At 39.6% G+C, this 22,297-nt stretch overlaps 1 protein-coding gene across 13 annotated transcripts in view; it reads left to right on the plus strand.

Moving 5' to 3' along the window:
* The window catches only part of DLG2 (discs large MAGUK scaffold protein 2), an 831,288-nt gene that overhangs the window by 803,636 nt on the left and 5,355 nt on the right, over positions 1 to 22,297 (plus strand). For 10 of the 13 annotated variants that reach the window (XM_059838484.1, XM_059838482.1, XM_059838486.1 and 7 more), the window contains 6 exons: positions 1,208 to 1,307; positions 13,694 to 13,744; positions 14,527 to 14,628; positions 15,488 to 15,660; positions 16,365 to 16,474; positions 21,519 to 21,610. In XM_059838484.1, the coding sequence (XP_059694467.1) occupies positions 1,208 to 1,307; positions 13,694 to 13,744; positions 14,527 to 14,628; positions 15,488 to 15,660; positions 16,365 to 16,474; positions 21,519 to 21,610 (628 nt within the window). Of the gene's footprint in view, positions 1 to 1,207; positions 1,308 to 2,164; positions 2,211 to 13,693; positions 13,745 to 14,526; positions 14,629 to 15,487; positions 15,661 to 16,364; positions 16,475 to 21,518; positions 21,611 to 22,297 lie in introns of all 13 variants that reach the window. The other 3 variants (XM_059838487.1, XM_059838495.1, XM_059838489.1) reach the window with 1 other exon arrangement.

Here is a 22,297-nt window from a genome sequence, read left to right on the forward strand (position 1 = left end):
TTTCAGTATCCATCTTTCAAAAATACATATTTTAAACCCCATTTTATTTCATTATTTCAAAATGTAAGGAAAGAAATTGTATTTTAAGACTCAAAATATATTCCATTGCAGAACTGGAGCCAAATAATGGTTATATTCAATTTGAGCAATGACAAGCACATGAGATTGGTCCTTTAAATTATTTAAGAAGGTCTCTGCTTTCTTGGAGGTCATCACTTGGAAAGTCCTGTGTATATGTTCAGTATAAGAGACATTAGAGGTCATTGTCTGACTGACAGGACGGATCACTTCAGACACACAGTCTGCAGCTCTGTGTGCCCTCAAGAATGCCAGCTTCTTTCAATTGACTCTATAGGGACCCTATTTCCTTATTTACTATCTGAAATAAGTGTCCCAAGTAGGCAAATTCTGTTTTTACACGGGATAGTCCTGTAAGTCCTTGCAACTGTTTATGGAGTCAAAGGTTTTATCATGTAAGAAACACCAATTTCTTCTATACTAGTTTCTGATTTGAAGAATTACAGCAAAATATGTTGATCAACATGCAATGAAATCCTGCTTATCAGCAGAATTCTATTTCTAAATCACTTAGAACTAAAAGTATATTCAGAGAAACCTAATGCATAAATATACATCTAAAAAATAAAACAGAGTTGAGGTTCTTTTCATTATGCCTGAAAGAAGCATTAAAACATGTGTAAGAAGTTGTCAATAAGGAGGCCAAATAAGACATTATGAAATCAACAGCACCTACCAGTAAAGAAATTTTAATATTTATTAACACAGGGCTGAATTCACACACTATAAGCAAATCAAAGGCTTCTGCTTTCCACATTACAGCCTATTCTTTTCAGACAGCTAATTAATTCTGTGCACAGTCTGCTGTGCTTAAAGATGGATGCCTTGATCTCAAAGCATGCTGAACCATCTGTAGCCCTTCATCCAAACAAGCCAAACACTACAGTTTCCAAGTAAGGAGCTGCACATTGTGACTTCAGACCTCTGGAGTCAAATTGATCCAGTCTTCAGGAGCTTTGCCTTCAAATTTCAGACCTCACCACACCTCTGATTCTTTGCAGCCACTTAGTTTGTGCTGATTTGAGTCACTACAGTTCTCTCCACTTTTACAAACTAGTTGTTTTGTCAGCATGAGTGTGACAACAATTAGACGTCCCTGTTTTTGCCCCATGCCTTTTCTCCTTCACAGTCATTCAATGACAAGCGTAAAAAGAACTTCATCTTTTCACGAAAATTCCCATTCTACAAGAGCAAGGAGCAGAGTGAGCAGGAAACAAGTGATCCAGAACGTAAGTAACCTCTCGGAGACGATGTCACATGCAGCAGCACAACAAATGGGTGACACGCATGATGCCAGTATCCCACACATCTAGGCAAATATCTGTCATAGGCAGGCAGGAGAGGTATTACTACTGTGACCAATGTATGACTGCAGTTTGGATCCAGCTTCTCCTTCCATCTCTGGAAATACTATTTTCAGAAGAATAAAGCAGTGACCTTAACTTTTGGAAGCAGAAATACGGCTCCTCAAAGTTGTTGTGACACCTGTCAGAAATCCAAAATTGTCTCTCAGAAATATTCCCAGATCTGAATTGGCTCAAAATAAGGCAAACATGATTTCTTTCACATACTAAACTAATTAGTTTTTAAAATATCTATTCTAATCGGGCAGCTTCATTGGAAGTTTAACAATTAAGGGAAGCAACCAAGTTAACAGCTTAAAGAACTAAACTGGTTCTTGGAATGTGTACCACCACAAGCATGTATTGCTTGCTTAAATTATATGGGGAACCAGCATTAGTAAAAATATTTGCTAGTTCCAAGCCCAAATGTTCACTTCTTATTTTCTTAATAATTCTATCCTAAATTTATCCAGTGAGGATAGTTTCTGGAACTTTATTTATCTGGTTGTTTCTTCTTCCTCACGGCTCCAAAAGGCACGTTTCACAGTCACTGCCACTTTCTTTGGCTGAATTTCCATAGAATATGGGTCTAAATTCATTTCAGAAAGAAAAGGCAGGGATCCAGATTGCTCAATCAACATGGTCAGTCATGGTAGTATCCATTTCAACTCCACTGACTTCTTCCTTCCTCTTCTGCGGCTGTTCTTCCTTTCTCATTGCTCTCTCTGGGGACTTCCGTGCAGGACATCCCCGGATTAGGTGACGACGGTTATGGAACAAAGACTCTGAGTAAGTTCCCAGGAATGGTCACTGTAAACCCTTTTTTGTTTTGTTTTGTTTTGGCTTCTGTTTCTTCTCTGAGGACCCTCCACTCCTAGCATGCACAAGATAGAGTTTTATTTGTTACCCAGCTGTGAATGCATTACAAATGTTTCAATCGTTCTGTTCTGCATGACGGTATTAAATAACATACAGTGTATCAAGCAGACACTTTCACTTCTTTTGTAATAACACCTTTTGTTTCTGACAGTATCTTATTGTTCCCATCATGGCAGTTCTGTAGAGTAGCATACCTAGAACATGTTTTGCTGCCTAAGACTGTTCTTTTCAGCAACAACCCCTCCCTCTCCATCTAAAGGGAAAATTAAACATTTTAACATGATCACATCCTGAGGAGATCAATAGAAAATTAGTTCATGCTGTTGCTTCTGCATTTTCAGCTTTTTGCATGGGAGTGTTTGTTACTTTGCTGCATTTTTAGATTAGTATTTGTTATTAATGGAAGAAGTCATTTGCAGGCTAGAGAAGATCATGCATTTTCCAAAGCTAACTTTGGACCAGTTTTCACCATCAGCAACCTATTCTCTGTCACACAACCTTAATCATTTTTTTTTCTGATGCAGCAATCCTGTCTCAAGACTTGGCATTGCAGAGTGTATAATGTGTCACATAATTGCTCAGAAACAATTTTTCTTCCTCAAAATGTGAACCAGAAAAACTGTATAGAATGAAATATTTGCTGCTGACTTCTACATCTATAGCTATATTAAATTCTGTATCCAGAGCTAAATAATGTAAACAAAATGCCACTTGCATGCATTTGGCTACTTGTTCCTCAGTTGTTTTTCGTTTTCTTAAGCACCAAGTAATTGGAGCAAAATGTGTGTTAATGCTGCATCACCTGCTGATTTGTGTGTGCTTTTTAATTGCAGGAATGCACATCCATGCACACAGTTTTGGAGATTATTCTGTTTCTGACTGAATTGTTGAAGGAACATTTTAATGGTTTAACTTAATGCCATGCAGTGGCTCACAATTTAAAGATGAAAGCTTTATCTCTTGTACCAGGAAGAACAAAACTGGTTTAGTCAGTGATAGACAGCAAATGTCACTGCCACCTGAATTTTAACAATTCTGTGATCATTTAAGTGTCATAGCAGCTCATTAGCAACAAATGCAGATCCTTCCCTGCTAGAGAAAAGTAAAACACTTCAGATCTGATAACCTTCCTGAATATGTGTCCTTACAAAGAGAATCGTCCATAACATCCAACCATTTGAAAGTTACCTGAATTCTGCAAATTGATAGGGAACAAAGTAGCACCGAGGTGCTGTATAGGCTGTAATGCCTGTGTTAATATTGCACCTAGTTTTAAATTACTGGTACACCTCTAGACATTCCCACCAATCCAAATTTTGTTAGTTTTCAACTCAGGCATGCTTTTTAATGACAGTTCTTACTATAAAGGATATTTGTTATTTTTCAATAAAGTTGTTCAGGGTTATGTATAGCACATCATTTTGAGATAACCCTTGTTAACTTGCTACAAAATGTCTGAAAGACATTGTGCTGTTTTCTTCAAAATATGAGTTGAATTTTTAAAAGCTTCTTCCTAAACCCAAGATCAAGGTTTCCCATTGCTGTTTTTATCAGATATCATCCCTTCTCATTTTTGTTGCTCCAGTAGCCCCATCATTCCCAATCTATGAACCCTAAGCCAGTAGATTGGTACATGGATGAAAGGCAGCAGCTTGCAGAGAACTTTGGCACTGTTCCTGTCTTTCTCATTAACCCAGGGTGCTCCCAGATGTACAGCCATTATGCCTTTGGTTTCTAAATGTCCTGGACCATCTGAAAAGTTTCAACTGCCAAATGATCTTTCAGGTGCAAAGTAATCAGCATTTCTACCAGAAAAAAAACACTATTTAACGTGGTCCTGCAGAGCTCCTGGAGAGCATATAGCATGATCTTGCTGCCCATAATTAGTCTTCTGACTACAGTTTTGGAATTATTTTCAATAATATAGTAATAGAAACAGTATACCTGACTTGAAAAACCACAAGATTGACCCATCATGTTAGTTCTTACATGCCTGTTCACCCATCCAGACTGGTCTGCCAAAGGTTTTCAGACTCCAGCTCAAATGTTGAGGCTAGACAATATCTGGAAAAAGACTTCTTCCTTTCTTTTTTTCCTTATTTTTTTTCATTGGCTTTGTCTTTTTTATTTTTTCCCCCTTTTGGACAGGATAGATTAGATACAGTTACAATATTTCATACCAAAATAACTGTCATGTTAATCTGTTAACCATTGTGCACAATCCTTTGGGATAGTGCACAGTGATTAAAGACAGACACAGGCTAGAAGTTTAGCAGGAATAGTTTCAATGCATTAATAATGCACATCACTGACAGTGCAGAATATGAGAAGACACTTGGATTTCAATAATCAAGATATAAATATAATAATCAAAGCTCAAGATATCAAGTGAGATCCAAGTTGATCATAATATACATTGAAATGAAGTTATCAGAGATGTCATTTACTGTCTATCACAAAAAGACATGGTTTTGCCATGGCACATATCAGTAGCTAATGCATACCGTCTCTTTCTGAAATGCCACAAGAGAGAAAGCTTTCATTTTGTCTCTGTAAAATATCTAAAAATATTTTCAGGTGATGTCACTGCACAGCTTTTATTTCTGCTCTGCATAACTACCTTTGCATGACTGTGGCAGTTCTTTTAAGTTTCTGCAGCTCTGTGGTGCTTGGTTATGTTCTTTAATTTGCTGTACTGTTCTTGCAGAACATGTTTCTTCTAATGCCAGCGATAGTGAAAGTAGCTACAGTAAGTTACTGCTTTCATTAGAGTCCTTTTATTTTGCATTGCTTGTTTTGTTTCTTTTATTTTGTTTCTCTCCTTGCTACTCTTTTGTTAATGTTAAAAAGATCACTGGAGCAAATGGCTTGGAATTCAAATTTATGACCATGTCTTGAGTACAAAGCTATAAAAGAAAACTGGCAAACTTTATAAGAGAAGGGAGAAAGGTTGTTACTTATGATGTATTAGGGACATAAAACTAAACCTGGCTTTGGGTAGCCTATGCAAGTCAGGATTATTTCATTTAGTGACAAAAATTTATTTCAGTGGGGGTGGGGGGAAGTTTCTTGATGATCTTTTAAAAGTTACTGCACAGCCATAGCCAAATCTGGAAGAGGCATCCTTTCTACAAGGTCCCAATTTTTACTTGCATTTCTGCATGCCTGTATGGATGGTTAAGAAACAGTAGCAGAAATTTTATTGAGCCCTTAGTTTTGACAGTACAGATTTCCTAATGCATACTGCAGTCTTAAGGTAAGACAGAACTTCACTGCTTAGGCACTGCCACTGAATGTCTGATACTGATACCATGTAGGTGGGGGTCCCTACCCTGCAATCTGATTTGCTGGGATTTACAGACTCCATGTGATCATATAACCAAGAGGCACATTGTATATTCTGGGTAACTCTTAGTAATGCCCATAAATTTAACAAATATCACAATTTTTTTGGATGTTCTGGAAAACAGAAAAAAAAAAAGGCATTAAATAAATTGCTAGAAATGTAATAAAGGATAACTAAAATGACAGAGTGCTTTCTAGATCACCCAGTTATTTCATTTATTCAAGCCATTTGCTTAACAAATCAAGTTTTCCACCAGTCACTCAGCACTTGTGCTAAGCACCCACATACATTCAGGTAATCAATGGTATCATACCTCATGTTTACTAGTCCTGATATAACACAGCAGTTGAGCTCTGTTGATAAACACTGGTTTGTTTCAGCAAAACAGCTAACCTTATCCTATTCAGAAATGGTAAATTAGTTTGTATTCTCTTGTATTGAAAAGGTTTCCTTGGAAAGCAATTGCCAGAGTCACAAGAAAATGGTAGGCACTCTTGAATTGCCAAGATCCAGTTCTGAACTGTTTTATTTTTAATGTGCCCTCTACTTGGGAGGAAAGGCAGACTTTATTTTTGATTATATTTATATTGAGATATGAGATGCTCTTTCTCCCGACTGACTTTACAATCAGAAATGAATCAAAGGGTTAAATTTTCAAAAGTTTGCACAAGTCAAATCTCATCCAGACCTGTATATTTCAGAGAGACATCAGGGTAAAAGCCCAGAGGAGAATGTAGATTGATGAAGTGTCTCAAACAGCAGCTTTTAATAGGAGTGCCCAGTTGCAGCCAAATATTTGGGGCATGTCCACAAAAGCCTGTTACCAAATTTGATCATCAGACCGGCCAGGTAGACAGTCCTTCATTGGCTGTGTAATAGCTTAAAATAAAGTGTGTTTTTTTGAGGTGCAGGAAAGGTAATAGAAACAATTTGGGAAAGTTAGCTGGAACATAGACACTTGGAAGAAAAAGTAGTGCTGGAGCAACAGCTGCCCATGGCAGTCACCCTCCTTCTAGAGTGGTTTCCATCTGCACAAGCTCTGCTCTCACTCCAGCAGCATTCTGTTGGCTGGATTTTCCCACACATTACTGGCATTTCAAACAACTTCTGCCTGATGGAGCAGATGCTGGCAGGGATTTCTTCTCTGCCCACAGGATAGCTATGCCATTAAGAAGCAGAGGAAGCCCATCTTAGGTTATGCCAGATGAGGGAGGCTTTAAAATACAGAACCTGGTGCCCAAAGGGCCTGATTTCATTTGCTAAGGATTCATTGGTGTGTGCTAACATGATATTTGAAGGCATAACCTTGACAAATTAGCAGCTGTGGTTCCCACATGGAAATGATTGTTTCAGATGCCCATGGTGGCACCTGAAGTCTAACCGGACTGTGTTCAATTTCCACCTGGCCATGGTACATCAGCATATCTCCTGTGGAGAATTAAAGTTCTCCCCAGTCCAGATGATGGGTCTTTGCATCTTCTGGCAAAGAGATCTGAGATCTGGTGTGTTGACATTGCACAGCTCATCACAGCAAATCTCCCCTAGAAAAATTATGTGTCAGGAACCAAGGAAAATCAGATTAGAGTGAGAGGCAGGTGGTCAGAGAGTGAAATCAACAGATTGTGAGGGACGGAGATAAAAGAAATGAGGCCTATCAAAGGAAGTTCTCTTTTCACTACAGTTCTCACTTTGTGGCACTGTTGAGAAAGGCTGCTACAGTGTAAAAGCTTACCAGCATCTCTGATGTGGAAAGAATAATTACCAGACATATTCCTCGAAATTTTCCTAAAGTATTCCTCACTGTCTCCTGATTTATTTATTCCTAAGGAATGGGGGGGGGGGGGGGGGGGGGGGGGGGGAAGTGCCCAAGGCAACATTCCTGGCAGAAGAAGTCAGCATGCAGTTACTATTTCTGCTACTCTTGTTTGCCTCTGGGTAGCTGGGAATGGAGCTCAGCATCAGCCACTGCCACAGAATCAAGTTTGTATTAACTCCATTTGGGCCCAGCCATGTTGCAGAGTTGTTTCTCAGTGTGATGTAGTGTCACTTTGAGGAGAGTCTGTGTGTTCAAGGTGAGGCACTGCAAGTTATTTTGCAAGGACACCATGTCTCTTGGCTTGGAAACTCATCTAGCCCTCAAACTATGCACTGGTGACATAGAGCATACTGGTGACATGCAGAAGAGAAAAAAAGTAAAGCTGGAAAATTAATGGGGAGCAAATAGAAAACTGCTGGAGGAATCAAGGGGTTTGAATGGGGTTGTGACCCTGTCCCTGTGCCTCCTTTCTCTTCTGTTTCCCCAGAAAATTAGCAGGAAGAAAAGGGTTGCCTGCCCCACTGCTTTCTGAGCTGTGGCAAGCTGGGGCAGAGTGGCTGGCTGAAAAGCTGCCTGGTGGAAAAGGATCTGGGGATGCTAGTCAGCAGCAGCTGAACACGAGCCAGCAGTGCCCAGGTGGCCAAGAAGGCCAGTGGCACCCTGGCCTGGATCAGCACTGGTGTGGCCAGCAGGAGCAGGGCAGTGACTGTCCCCTGTACTCAGCACTGGTGAGGCCACACCTCAAATCATCTGTTCAGTTCTGGGCCACTCACTGCAACAAAAAAACTGAGGTGCTGGAACATGTCCAGAGTAGGGAAATGGAGCTGGGAAGGGTCTGGAGCAGAAGTCTGATGAGGAGCAGATGAAAAGAGGTTGTAGTGAGGTGAAGTTAGTCTCTTTTCCCAAGTGACAAGCAACAAGAAGAAATGGCCTTGAGTTGCACCAGGGAAGATTTAGATTAGATAAAAAACAGAATTTCTCCACTGAAAATATTATCAGGCATTGGAGCAGGACGTGGTTAATTCACCATTCCTAGAGGGATTTAAATTACATGCTCAGGGACATGGTTTAGTGTGACTTGGCAGAGTAGGACTTGTTGTTTCCAACCTAGATTATTCTATGCATCTATGATTCTATGAAATCATCAATTCACACCTTGGCCAAAACAAAGAAAACAGGTGTGGGCAAGAAATGACTGGCAAATGCAGGGTGTTCTCCTCCAGACCTTCTTATATATCCCTATAAAAACAGAGTTGGAGTCCAGAGTGAGGTGTTCTGCATTTTTTCTAGTGGGTCTCTGGCAATTGTTTATAACATATTTCTCTAACTTTTGCTTCTCATGATGACCATTTAGTGAAAAGTAGCTAGTGTCAAAACCTGTACTACTTGATCATTCCTAGAACCATTCCAAACCACCAATATTGAAGGGTTCTGAGAAATGTCCAGGCTGTGACCTGGACAGTGAGGAACAGGGTGGGTCACAAATCAACTGGGCTTTTTCTAGGAGATATTCTGATGTCTTCATTATTTTTTCGAAAAATGCATTTCTTAAAAATTTGAGTATTTAGCTGAAGTACTGCTTGTATCTCCAGGGTTAAAAACCAGAAGCCAGATATGTTTTTACTTCAGAAATATAATTGAAAGTCCTCCAATGTGGTCTGAAGAGAAAATTCTTTGACCACTTCTAAGCAACAAGAAGTTGCAAAAAGTAAACCAGATTTCTTCTGCCAGTGCCTTTAACATTTGGTTTGTTATAAAAATAGGGCTGGAGCCAACAGTGGGATGTTCTTTCTCCCAGCAGATAACCTTCAGCTCCATTAATTTCAGGGCAAACCACAGATACATTTGAGAGTAGAATGTAGCACTGTATAAATAACTGTATTTTGAGTCCCGGAAAAAATGCTGGCTTGATCTTGAAGGGGATGAGTTGCTACACAGCTGCTGCTGAATCACACAGCCACGCTCTTATGAAGTCTATGTTTGTTTATTTGTTCCTGTTCTCAGCAATAAAGCCAAGTTTGCAGAGTGGTGTATAAAGTCCTGGTCTAGCAGAAAATTGTTCTTTTTATGATAAGGACACATACAGTCAATTTTTACTTATTCCTGGACCAGTTAATCAAACCATGATTCAAAGTTTATTTTGAGCTCTGTAACTTAAAATGTTCTGATTTCTTTTTCAAATCAAGATTGTAAGGACAGAATTTTTAGTATGGACTCATCAGTTTTTATTTTGTGAGACATGATTTTCATAATGGGCATGAATTTCAAGTCTCTCTCCTGCATATGTGTTGTAACACTCTTACACATAGTTCAGTAAAGGTTTTTACAGCTGTCATCAAAATTACACACACATCATTGCATCTGTTTTGTCTAATTGCATAACTGGTTGTGATTGCACCACTTACCTAGAGAGGCAATACATAACTAAAAGTTAAAAATAAGGAAAAGTGGTAGGAAAAAAACTTTTACCTTCTGTCAGCAAATCAGCAAGTCACTCTTGTAATGAGATTTGAAGATTCATAACAAGGGTAAAGGAGTCTTGATTATACAATAGGTTATTGATTAATAAGGACACTTGCATTGGCTCCCAGAATTACTGAATTATTCAGGTATACTCAAACTGGCACAAGTATTGGAGTCTCATTTTATACCCACACAGCTGTATTGATCTTTGCCCATAGACAACTTCTGAGTCTTAGGTACATGCTCAGACTACTGATGATCATTTTACATATTGGATTTCCAGCCTTTCATAGCTATCAATAAATTTCCAGAAATCATAAGTTCACAGCAAAAGGATTTTGAACCAAGTAGAGGCATGGATATTGTCCAGTGTGGCCTGTGCAAAAGAAAAAAACTAAGAAATTGATTTCACCAAGATCTTGCAAATACATCTCAGGTAATTCATACATTATCCCAGAAACTAAATGAATGGTGGCAGTAAAATAAGCCTTCTTTGATTTTAAATCCATGTGAGCAACAAAATTCAGACAATAGCTTGAAAATTAAATTATTTGTCTCATCTACAAGAATTTCACATGTGTATTGATGGTAACCACCACCAGTAGTCCAACCATTTTAATGAACCCAAAAATTCTCTTTGATTTTTTTAAAATCATAAATAACTTCTAGCTGTCTTCATTAGTACTACCTTTTTTTTATTCATCTACTTAGATGTCTTTTCAGATTTTTTTCCTTCATAGGCATTAATAGGATGCCAAAATTGATTTCCACTGCATAGGTTGCTGGATTAGGGAGGGTGTTTACATGGAGGCTGCCCCATGGCAGATCACAACAGCTCTCCCAGCCTATTACCCACACAATGGGTGCAGGTACACCAGACCTGTGGAAGCCCTGGATGCTCTGGCAAGGCAGTAGGAAATGGGGCCTTTTTATGGGTTACATGAAAAATGCCTGAAAAGTGCATGATATCTACCAGGTCTGCAGTGAAACTGGGTTTGAGACTTTCACAGGCTCTCTGCCATCAAATCAAAAAGGAAAAACAGAGGCATCACACTAAGTCCATTTCAGAGCTACCCATCTGAAACCCCATAAAATCCCTTTAAAAGATTAAATTAGGACTCCTTATGAAATTTATCTGGCAGCACAGGACCTCACTGCCCAGTTTATAGAGGTTATGAGTTATAACAAACCCCAGGTTATTCTTCTATTCCCAAGCATGAGAAAACACCAACAGGCAAATCCAGAGCAAAGGGAAGTAGGGAGTGGTCCAGAGAAAGTGAAAGTTCTCCAATAATTTTACCCATAAGTGTATTACCTTTAGGAATTTGTTTTCCATTCCCTTATTTTATTTATCTTCTTCTCTTTTTGACTTGATGGGATTTTACTGAAGAACAGGGGATCATACCAAAATCCTACAGAAAGGTCTTTTTCTTTTTTTCTCTTTTTGTTTTATCTGTTAAATGTCACAAAGATTTTCCAGATCAATACAGCTAACCTTTGCTAATTAAACTGTTAATGTGGGTGTTAAATGAGGCTTAGGCAAATGATAAGAGCTTGTGTCCTGATGGATTTCACACTGTGTCTTACAACTCAAAGCCATCACAAGGTTATAGCAACCTGATTATTGATTGACTCTAGAGCTCTTCATTATACTTAATACTTTATGGACTACTTGCAGTACTGACTGAGTGGAGATCATTAAAGAGTACCATCTGCTATAGGTAACACGCAAAACAGCCTCTGAGGACCTACAGGATTTTGTCTGGACAGTACATGGCAAGACTTTATTCACTTAGAAATTTAAGCTTCCTTAGTCCTTTTTCCAGAAAAGAAAACTAGTGGAAATGATGCAGCTTTTCCCCAGTCACACTCCCATGCTGAGTCTGGAACTGAGGGCTGAAGATCCTTACCTCAGGAAGATGTCTGTCTTTAAGTTCTTATATATCACAGTCAGCCTCAAAGTTTCTCCATACTTTCTGCAACACTTTCCAATGGCTTAAACTTCAGCACAATTTTAGTGGCTAGAGAATTTTTCTTTGCCTTCAACCTAGCCACAGATTCTCAAGACATCTGTAAAACAGGCTCATTTTTCTCCCTAGCCCATACCCTACGGTGTGGATGCACCAAAAGCTTTAGCATGGGAACGTGTCCGCCAGAGACTGGACAAAAAAGAAAGTAAAATCTGTGCTCATTTATCAGTGTTGGTTAAAAATCTGTGCCAAAGCCAAGTACTAGTCCACAGACCGACCAAAAAAAAAAAAAAAAAAAAAAAAAAAAAAAAAAAAAAAGAACAATACTTTCAGAATTATTGTCTATTTGCCTCCAATTGCTATTGACACTGCCAGTCCCATGAGATTCTGCTGTTTCACTGCAGATGTCTGCATCTGGCTTTGCTGTTTAAATGCTGTTAGGGGACAATGGAGACAAATTCACACTTCTGACGTTTTCTCTCCTCACAAAGTAGACATGTAATATAAGTCAGATGACTCATGTCTTGCTTATTTGTAGGCAGCCATTGGCTCCAAAAGGTGTCTAGGGACTAGCTTGACATAAGCACTCAAGCCCCAGGTTTCTGAAATTAGTAAAATGAAACTCCTACTGTGGATCTGTTTGCAATTGAAACAAATATCAAGTTTAAAATGGTATTTATACAAACAGACTCCCCTCCAATAGGTTGGTATATGATGGCTTCGTTGCCCACCCTAAGGAGTTAGTCCTGTCAGTTCCACCCATCTGTGGATCTTCTCAGAGACTAACCCTGAACTGAGCAAATATAAAGTCATCATTTTAAACTTTTCAAATTTGTATTTAGAACCTGCCAGAGCTCTCATGTGGTACCAAGTATGTGACAGTGACCTAGAAAGAGAAATGAGCAGAAATTATTCATGCTGTAGGTAAAGAATCCTCCTCCCTCTCCTATTTCTCTCCCTTGGATGGGAGGACAGCGATGCATCAGGACTGCACACCTGCACCCAAGTCATGGTCCATATAGTGTAACTTGTTTCTCATGGCAAATTTCTCTGCTTTAGTCCCCTAAATATCATCATGAGGAAACAGCACTGTCCTAGAAGGGCATAGGGAGGAAAAATGTATTCAATAATACAATTCGATGCTGTGAGACCTTTGCTGAAGAAATTCAAAACCTGCCTAGACATGATCCTGTACAACCTGTTCTAGGTGCTTTAGCAGGGGGGGATTGGACTAGATGATTTCCAGAAGCTGAAAGTCCCTTTTAGCCCCAACCATTCTGTGAGTCTGTGATTTGTGTTCAGGGAAAGGATAAGGATCAACAAATAACTCATAGCTAGATGTTGGGCTGTGAATGCACTAGAATATGGAAGCTATGTGCTGAAGGACGATCAACCAAAATATATATCTATTCTGTACATAAAAATTGTTCTGTCTAGGTAGCCTGTTGATTTACTCTGCAGCAATATGTTAGGGCCTTAACAATAGGAAAAGCATCTTAAATTGCTGCACTATCCTTATAAACAGCCTTCTATCAAATGACAAATAAAGCTATGTTGCCCATCAATAAAAAAGTCCAACTTCAGTAAACAGAATTGAAACACATGGAAGGGGAGGGTGGGGAAGAAAAAAATGTGTCCATACCTGGAAGTTATAATGGACTTGGAATGGTTCAGGTGAGAGGTTTATCAAGATAGAAGTGTTGAACCTGGTCTGTCTCTATGTGAAGCATTTTATCAAACTTAAGTACCTGACATGTTACTCATCAGCTTCAATCTCTTCTCTTTCTTCTCTCATCAGGAGGCCAAGAGGACTGCATCCTTTCTTATGAACCTGTCACAAGACAGGAAAGTAAGTTTCATCTTCTTTTCTATCACTCTTCCTTATGTTTTTAATTTCAGAGTTTGGGGGCCAGCAGAGCGGTAAGCCTTGCTCTGCCAGTCCCAGATTCACTGTGGCTTCCTTTTCTTGGACTCTCAGTCTGTTTTCATATGAAAGAAACCCTGATGTTATGGTATTCCTTGGAAGCCATCACTCCTTAACATTCCCAGGACTCTTCTCCCCATTTCATTCTCATGGACTTCTCTAGTACAGAAAATTAATCAGTCTACAAAATACTGATGTAGATTTTCTAGATTTACTGCAATATTGTCACATGGAAAGCCTTTTATTATTTTGCTTCTCACGTGATACGTGCAAAATATCGCATGAGAAGGGCCACTGTCCAGGGTAGACAAACACATGGAAAGGCAACATAAAATGGGAGCACATCCATCTGGTTTAATGGAGGATGCACTTATATAACTTGAGGTGAAAAAAAGGCTACAATAGCCTTTCCACACCTCATGGAAGAGTCCCTCTGCAAGCATTTGGGAGTGGCCTTGTTGAGTGACAGCAAATATATCTAATGCTTCTACGCAGTCATTTAACTTGTGCATGGACCGTCACAGAGCTCTGCAGTGGTACTCATTCCATTCCCCTTTTTCATGTCAAGAACTAAAATATTCATCAATAAAATGTGCACCTAAATTTTCACTTCATACATAAAGACAACAACTCTGGTTAGTGATATTTAGGTGCATTTATTTATTATTGTGGTAAGACCATCAAAATGTGATTCTTTGTTTTTTCAGTTAATTACACCAGGCCAGTTATTATTCTGGGTCCTATGAAAGATCGGATCAACGATGATTTGATATCTGAGTTCCCTGATAAGTTTGGGTCATGTGTACCACGTAAGTATGATTCTACTACTAGTTCTGCAGCTGAGTGAATGGTGTCCCTTGGTGCCACATGTTAAGTAAATTTCTCCGAAAGCAGCATCTGTGAACTATGCACAGTTGGGTTTCACAAAAATCATTTTTTCATCAGACAGAAAAGGCGAAAAGAACTAAGAAAATTTAAAACAATTTTTTAAAGGTTGTGAACATCTGGGAAAAAAATTCTGAAAAGTTTGAAATCTAGTAAAATGTAAAAGTTTCAACTCAATTGCACAGCATCCACCAATAAATATACACAATAATCTGTGATTTGTGTGAGATATGGACTGTTGAATCGGAAAGCAATGTTAGACTCTGAATTAAACAGAGTATTTATATCTTGGACAATTAGAGCTTGCTGGTTTTTTGAGGGCCTAATTGCAGTCGTACTTCATTTTAAATGGTTGTCTCTGGCAATACACTAACTTAAAACTACTAGAGAACAGAATCGGGCTTATAAATAAGGCTAAATTGAGTTAATGAGATCACAATTCATTTTATCACAGTAGTAACATTAAATTTAAAATATGAAATGCATTTTTTATTTGAGGTTTTTGTGTGATTCTGCTGAAAAAAGTGGAATTCTGGTAAACCCTTGTTTTATTTTAGCCTGTATTGATTGGAGGTAAACATCAGAAGGCATTACTACAAAAAGACAGCTTTATTGGCATACCTACATTAAAAACAATATGTAGTAGCCAGAGATCTGCTCTCAGATGTGAAGTGCCCTCACTTAGAGCAGACCCAGCATTTCCCACTGAGCAAACCATGGCTGCATTTTTTGCTCTAGATGTTTTTGCAGACTTCTTCATCCTCTGTCTGTTGTTTCGTGCAGATACCACACGGCCAAAGCGTGACTATGAAGTGGATGGGAGAGATTATCATTTTGTCATTTCAAGAGAACAAATGGAAAAAGATATCCAAGAGCACAAATTTATAGAAGCTGGGCAGTACAATGATAATTTGTATGGAACTAGTGTCCAGTCTGTGAGATTTGTGGCAGAAAGGGTAAGTTGACAGTAGTTTTATTGCTGGTGCAATATGAGCTGCTTTGTTTCCACACTGTGTCTCAGACATGATTCTCTGCCAAAAATAGAAAATTGATGCAAACCAGCATCCTAATATTTATAGGCTTTATAATGACTCCACAAGTAGAGTCTCTGACTTTGAATGACATCATCCTTGGCACTGTCTGTACTTAGACGTAATGCCATAGATTCAGGGTTCTAACACAATGCCTCAGGTATTCCTCAAAACAGCCTCTACTCTTCCCTCTGTAAGAGTAGATAAACTAAATCACTTTCGCAGAGGCAAAAGAACAAACCACAGGAAGATTAAATTATTTGCCTCAGGTGACACAGGGAGGCTTTGACATAAACAAGAACTGAATTAATCACTTAGGATGTGGACATCCTATTGCTTTTATGAACTGATTTTCCTCATCTCAAGAAAATCCTCTTGCCCCTGCAAATTTCATCCCAGTAAAAAATAAATCCCAAGTTTGTTCCCATATCACCAGTGCATATTTACACTGGCACCAAAGCAAAGGAAAGAACGTAGAGTAGCAGACCGCATACCCTGGGCTAGCCCCTCCCTGGTGTGCCAGTAATGGCCCCATTCCAGGGCACTGCTTCACAGATTTGCTTCCTATCTTTTGGCTGATCTGCAGCAAATTCTGCAAAAATAAACACATGCTCATCTGTTTCCAACAGGGCAAGCACTGTATACTTGATGTGTCAGGAAATGCTATCAAACGACTACAAGTTGCACAACTCTATCCCATTGCTATCTTCATTAAGCCCAAATCATGGGAGCCTCTGATGTGAGTATAAACTTCTTCAAGCATTTGATTCATTTCGGGTGGCACCACACAGGTCTTGAGTCTACATTTGGCTTGTTCTCTAAAATTATCAATAATGAGATGAAGTAGGAAGAGTGCCCTCAGAACCTGTCATCCACTGTATCCTGGTATCTCAAGGAACAAGCCATAGTTTTGAACCTTTCAGACTGGCACATGTGGGATTATGTGCTGGACCACAAAGGACTCCCTGCCAGTGCTTGGTGTACTTGCTCCAACCTGTGCAGCGACTTCACCAGGGACTCACTCACACAGCTTGGCTTGTCCTTTGCATCCTTAGGTGCTCTTGGGGTTTACAGCCTGGCCAAGGGCACAAAACCAGTGGTTAAACCTGTGTCAGACTTGAGGTGTGTTCCTCTTCACCAGCCCTTCATCTACCTGCAGGTCTGTAAGAGGATAGCCAAGGAGCCATGGGACTGGAGATGGGCAAACCTAAAACTTACAAGAATGAAAGAGAAGGCATCAGCTCTGTGCTGCCAAGGCTGTCCAAGGTGGCACATACTTTGGGGGATAAGATTAAAACTCAATGTAAGATCAGTAAGATGAAATTCCACACAGACAAAGGAGAGACAATGAAAGGCATGAGTACAAGCAGGGAGTAATTTAGCTATAGCACTGCAGAAAAGCATCTGGCAGTTGGGGTGGATTACAGGAATGGATGGGTAATGTGGTTGCAAAACAAGGAATTTGCCATTGTGGGCTGTATTTCATATCAGTGTTGTGTAAGGACACAATAGACTGATATTTTGTTTTACTGGGGCCTCAGCTGGAGTGCTGGCCTGATTCTGGGTTCCATCCTGCTGGTGGAGGAGGAGCAGGAATTATCTAGTGTCACAGAGAGAAGGCTGAGGAGGAAATATGGAATTGATATTCATTCTGAGTTAAAACTCAAGATAAAATATATGGTTATCAAGTTGTTTTTCATGTACCCATAAAATTATGCAAGAGCTATCAGCTTAATTTGCTGTGATAGGGGTGAAATTTTGAACTCTGTGCCAATTCTGTGCTTTTACTGATGACATGGATAAGGGGATCGAGTCTTTCATTAGTAAATTTGCAGACTACACTAAGCTGGGAGCATGTGTTGATCTGTTGGAAGGTAGGAGGGCTCTGCACAGAGACCTGGAATGGTTGGATGGATGGGCAGAGCCCAATAGGATGAAGTTCAATAAATCCAAGTGCCGGGTCCTGCATTTTGGCCACAATAAGCCCCTGCAACCTCACAAGCTGGGGATGGTGTGGCTCGACAGTGCCCAGGCAGAAAGGGACCTGGGGATACTGACTGACAGCCAGCTGAACATGAGCCAGCAGTGTGCTCTGGTGGCCAAGAAGGCCAAGGGCATCCTGGCCCTTCTCAGGAACAGTGTGGCCAGCAGGAGCAGGGAGGTCATCCTTCCCCTGTACCTGTCATTAGTGAAGCCACACCTTGAGTGCTGTGTCCAGTTCTGGCCCCTCAGTTTGGGAAGGACATTGAGACACTCGAGCACGTCCAGAGGAGGGCAACGAGGCTGGTGAGGGGCTTGGAACACAAACCCTGTGAGGAACAACTGAGGGAGCTGGGGATGTTTAGCCTGCAGAAAAGGAGACTCAGGGTGACCTTATCACTCTCTACAACTCCCTGAAAGGTGGCTGTAGCCACGTGGGGATTGGTCTCTTTCTCCAGGCAGCAACTGACAGAACCAGAGGACACAGCCTCAAACTGCATCAAGGGAAATAGAGGTTGGAGATTAGGAAAAATTTTTTTACGGAAAGAGTGATCAAGTACTGGAACTGTCTGACTGGGGAGGTGGTGGTGTCACCATCCCTGGATGTGTTTAAAAAAGGACTGGATGTGGCACTCAGTGCCATGGTTTAGTTGAGGTGTTAGGGCATGAGTTGGACTCGATGATCTTGAAGGTCTCTTCCAACCCAGTGATTCCATGATTCTGTGATCCCCCCCCACCATTGCTTTGCAAATGCCAGGTAGTGCCATAGGTTTGTGTTTGACAGCTAAAATGCTGGCACTCCTCCTCCTGTGACAGATGCGTGTCTGGTGATGGTAGCAGTGTACCTGCAGCCACTGGTCACAGATCTACAGAATTCCAACACAACCCATCCCTGGAATATTCATTCTTCTTGACCTTCCCTTTCACAATGAGCTTATTGTATGTCCAGCCACATTACAAGGAATTATGCACAATATCTGGTACTTGCACAGCACCATCCTGACTTCCTGATTTTTCTTCCTGCCTACATTTCAATAATATTCTGATTTTGTTGCTGTACAGAAGGGGAAGGGTAGTCTGATAGTCTGCCTTATGCACTGATTGTTTTAACAGAGATCTTTTTTAACTGTATAGAGATACAGTTTTCCCATTCATAAAACATTTCCATTATTTGTTTTATGCTGGCATTGCCTCTGGAGTAATTAAAAAAAAAAAAACATAAATAAAAGTGGCCCTTACTCTGAAAAATACATCAGGCAGAACCAGAAAAGTGGCAATAACATAAAGGCTCTGTTGATTTGATGTTAGAACAGCAAATCCTTGAATAGACTGCATGGTGTTATAAAGATGCAAAATATTATGACAATCATTCTGTTATTGAACCAAAGGAATGCTAATACTTCACTTAGGACAATAAAACAAGTGGGCTGTTCAAGAAATGCCTGGACTTGGCACTCAGTGCTGTGATCTAGTTAACAAGATCATGATCGGTCAAAGGTTGGACTTGATGATCTTGCAGGTCTTTTTCAACTTAATGATTCTGTGATTCAGTCCTTTTTAGGTATGTAAGTACTGCAACACAAAAAATTATAGGCTTATCTGTCATAACTATTACTCCTGTTTATACAAATGGGTTGAAATAAGCAACTTGACTTCAAAAGCAAAGTCAAAACACAAAAGAAAAAAAATTTCTAATCATAAGATGCAGAGAAACAAAGACAAAAGATTTATCTTTCATCAAAATTAGTGCATAAAGTTTTAGTCACTCATTTTATCTCATTTGCAGCCATCTGAAGGGGAGATAAGAAGAGTGAAAGGAGCATAAATCAAGTTTGCACCTGCACTTGAAAGAACATGTGGCCATTGCTGTAAATATCACCCCTCCCTCCCTCCCTCCATTCCTCTCTTCCCACTCCTACATGACTCCACCCTGAGGCATGCTTTTTCATACCCTCCAATCAGCCTCTCTCTCTAGAGGAATGAGAGATGGGTGGTGGACAGTGGTGAGATCATGGGAATGAGAAATGGAAGTAAGAAAGAACCCACCTGAGTGAGCTCTTCACTGGGAGAGGAGGAAAATCTTGGAAAATATGCACTATATTTTGAATTCACCAGCTGTGCCAGTCCCCAGCTAAGAAATAAGAAATAGAAGGGACTGCAGTATGACAGCACTTTAATTTCATCATGAAAAATGGACATCATGGTCCTTCCCCTTCTCCATCCTCTCGTCTAAGGGCACAGAATGGGCGGAGTCAGAAATACAACTAGCACGGTTTTATACCCCAGGCAAATCTAGCACCTGAAAGTGTAATGCAAATTTTTACCTGTTTCAAAGTACTTCCTATTTTAAACACTTCTTTGTATTATCTTTTCTGCTGTTTAAAGATCTGTTTAAAGATCTTGAGGAAGACTTCTCAAGAAACAGATCTGAAAGGAAGAGGATGTTGTCAGCATTACAATATTGGTTAAGTGACCATAAGATCAAAATGTTACATTTGCCTAAGAATTCGCAGTGGTTTGTCCCACTACAAGATAGAGTTTTAGTTCAGTCACCTAAAGCAGGGGTAGCTGATGTGAAGTCAACCTAATTAGATAGCAATCTTTCCAATAAATAGAATTAGTATTATTACACATTCAGCAGAACAACACATGGATTATATTAAACCTTTTTATATAATTTACAAATAACTGACATAAAATTTAAAATAAATATTTCTTAGCCTTCATTTTATAAACCTGCTTTCTCCATGGCATTACTACTTGCCAAGAGATTTTTCTAAACATTGTTCCCAGCTATATAGTTACTTATATAGGTAGGCAGGGGGTTTTTTTCTGGAAACTCCTTTTCACATCCTGGACATCTCCCAGGATGTTTTTCAGAAGTCAAGTAGGTGTTAGCTGTAGCAAGTTCATACTGTTGTGCACTTCATAGAGCTTTTTTTTTTTTTTTTCACTTTCATGTCCATAATTTCCTACATGCATCACCCATGGCATACTGTATACAGTCCATTACCACATAATCATATGATTCAGTGCAAAGCATAAAATCAGATTTATGCTCTCCTAGTTGCCTCAGAAAATATCTGTCATGTTTTAAGAAAAAAATTAACCTACACTGGGAAAAAATGCTAGAACAAGCAAACTCTATTTATTATTGATAATGTGGACATCTACAGGCATATGAGTATAAGGCAGTGAATGAGCATGTAATACCTGAGTATGCATGGGCAAGACAACTCATTTCTTGAAGTTATTAAATAGTGTTTCTGTTGAAACATAAATGCTCCATCAAATAACAAAACTCTGAAGAAACCAGAATGTTACCTTCTATCTTTGTTTTTATATTTATTAGCAGCCAATAAGCAGTCAGTACAACGTTATCCATCTGAGACCACCAGCTGAGTCTGGGAGACACAGAGATTCCTGAAGGAGCTTCAGGCAGGAGTGCTGAATGCTCAGACTATGGGACATCCTGGATTCCAGACCTGTCTATGAGCTCCTGATATCTCAAGTCTATCTCAGTTAGCAGCTGCCAGATTCAGGCCTTGTATTTTGTTTGAGAATGTAGAGTAGTGAACCCAAGATAAAAATTTGGTGAAGAAAAGTGAAATGGGAAATAGTCTGAAGAAGTAGTTTTGTACTACATAAGAATGAAATTAAATTGAAAATATTGAAGCTGTCCAGAATTTTACCATTTCATTCTTTTACCAATCTCAATCCATCTGTGATTCAGCTGAGCATGCCTTTTGAAAACTATTCTAGCAAGAATCTAAGCTTTTTGATTACTTCCTCCATGTTTCTAGGGAAATGAATAAACGTCTTACAGAGGAGCAAGCAAAGAAAACCTATGATCGAGCAATTAAATTAGAACAAGAATTTGGAGAATATTTCACAGGTAAGTTTTTATTAATACCATTTTTTCCCCCAAGATACAGTCTTTTATTGCAAAACTGCTGGATCAACCCTGTCTTTGAGCTAAGAGTACCTATCAGTACAGTGTGCCCAGAGCAAGGACTTCTGGCTTGAGAGTATTGTTTCCTTGAAATTCAAGAGCAGTTGAGGCACTTGATTCCTCAAAAGTTTGATGTCCTGAAGGAGTATCTTATGTGGAGGGAAATTAGGGACAACCACTGTGCTTTGTGTTACAGTTACTTTACCTTCTGTCAGCTTGGGCCTGATCTTGTTAACCTCAACAGCCAAGAGTAATATATATATTATTTTATAATATAACCAAATATTATACATATTATTTTATATTATAACCAGATCAGAAAAGTTGCAAATCTGCTGCTGCCCACTGTTGAAGTAGGTTCTAAATTGAATGAAGTGTAAAGCTTGACCTCCAGCAGTAGGAGGATCTCTTGTGCTGCCCTCCCCAGGACAGAAGTGCCAGTTCTCTGAACTAACCTGGCTCAGTCTTCTCAGTATGAGCAGTGGGATGGGTTTCTGCCACAGGCAGGTGCCATTGATTTGAACTTAGTTGTGATCTGCAGGGGTATGACTTTTCCATAAACATCTCAGTATGCCAGTATTCCTTCTCATTCTATGAGTTTCTATGAGTGTGCTGAAGATCTGTTGACAC

This window comes from Haemorhous mexicanus, chromosome 2 (assembly GCF_027477595.1).
Source record: "Haemorhous mexicanus isolate bHaeMex1 chromosome 2, bHaeMex1.pri, whole genome shotgun sequence".
Taxonomy (NCBI): Eukaryota; Metazoa; Chordata; class Aves; order Passeriformes; family Fringillidae; genus Haemorhous; species Haemorhous mexicanus.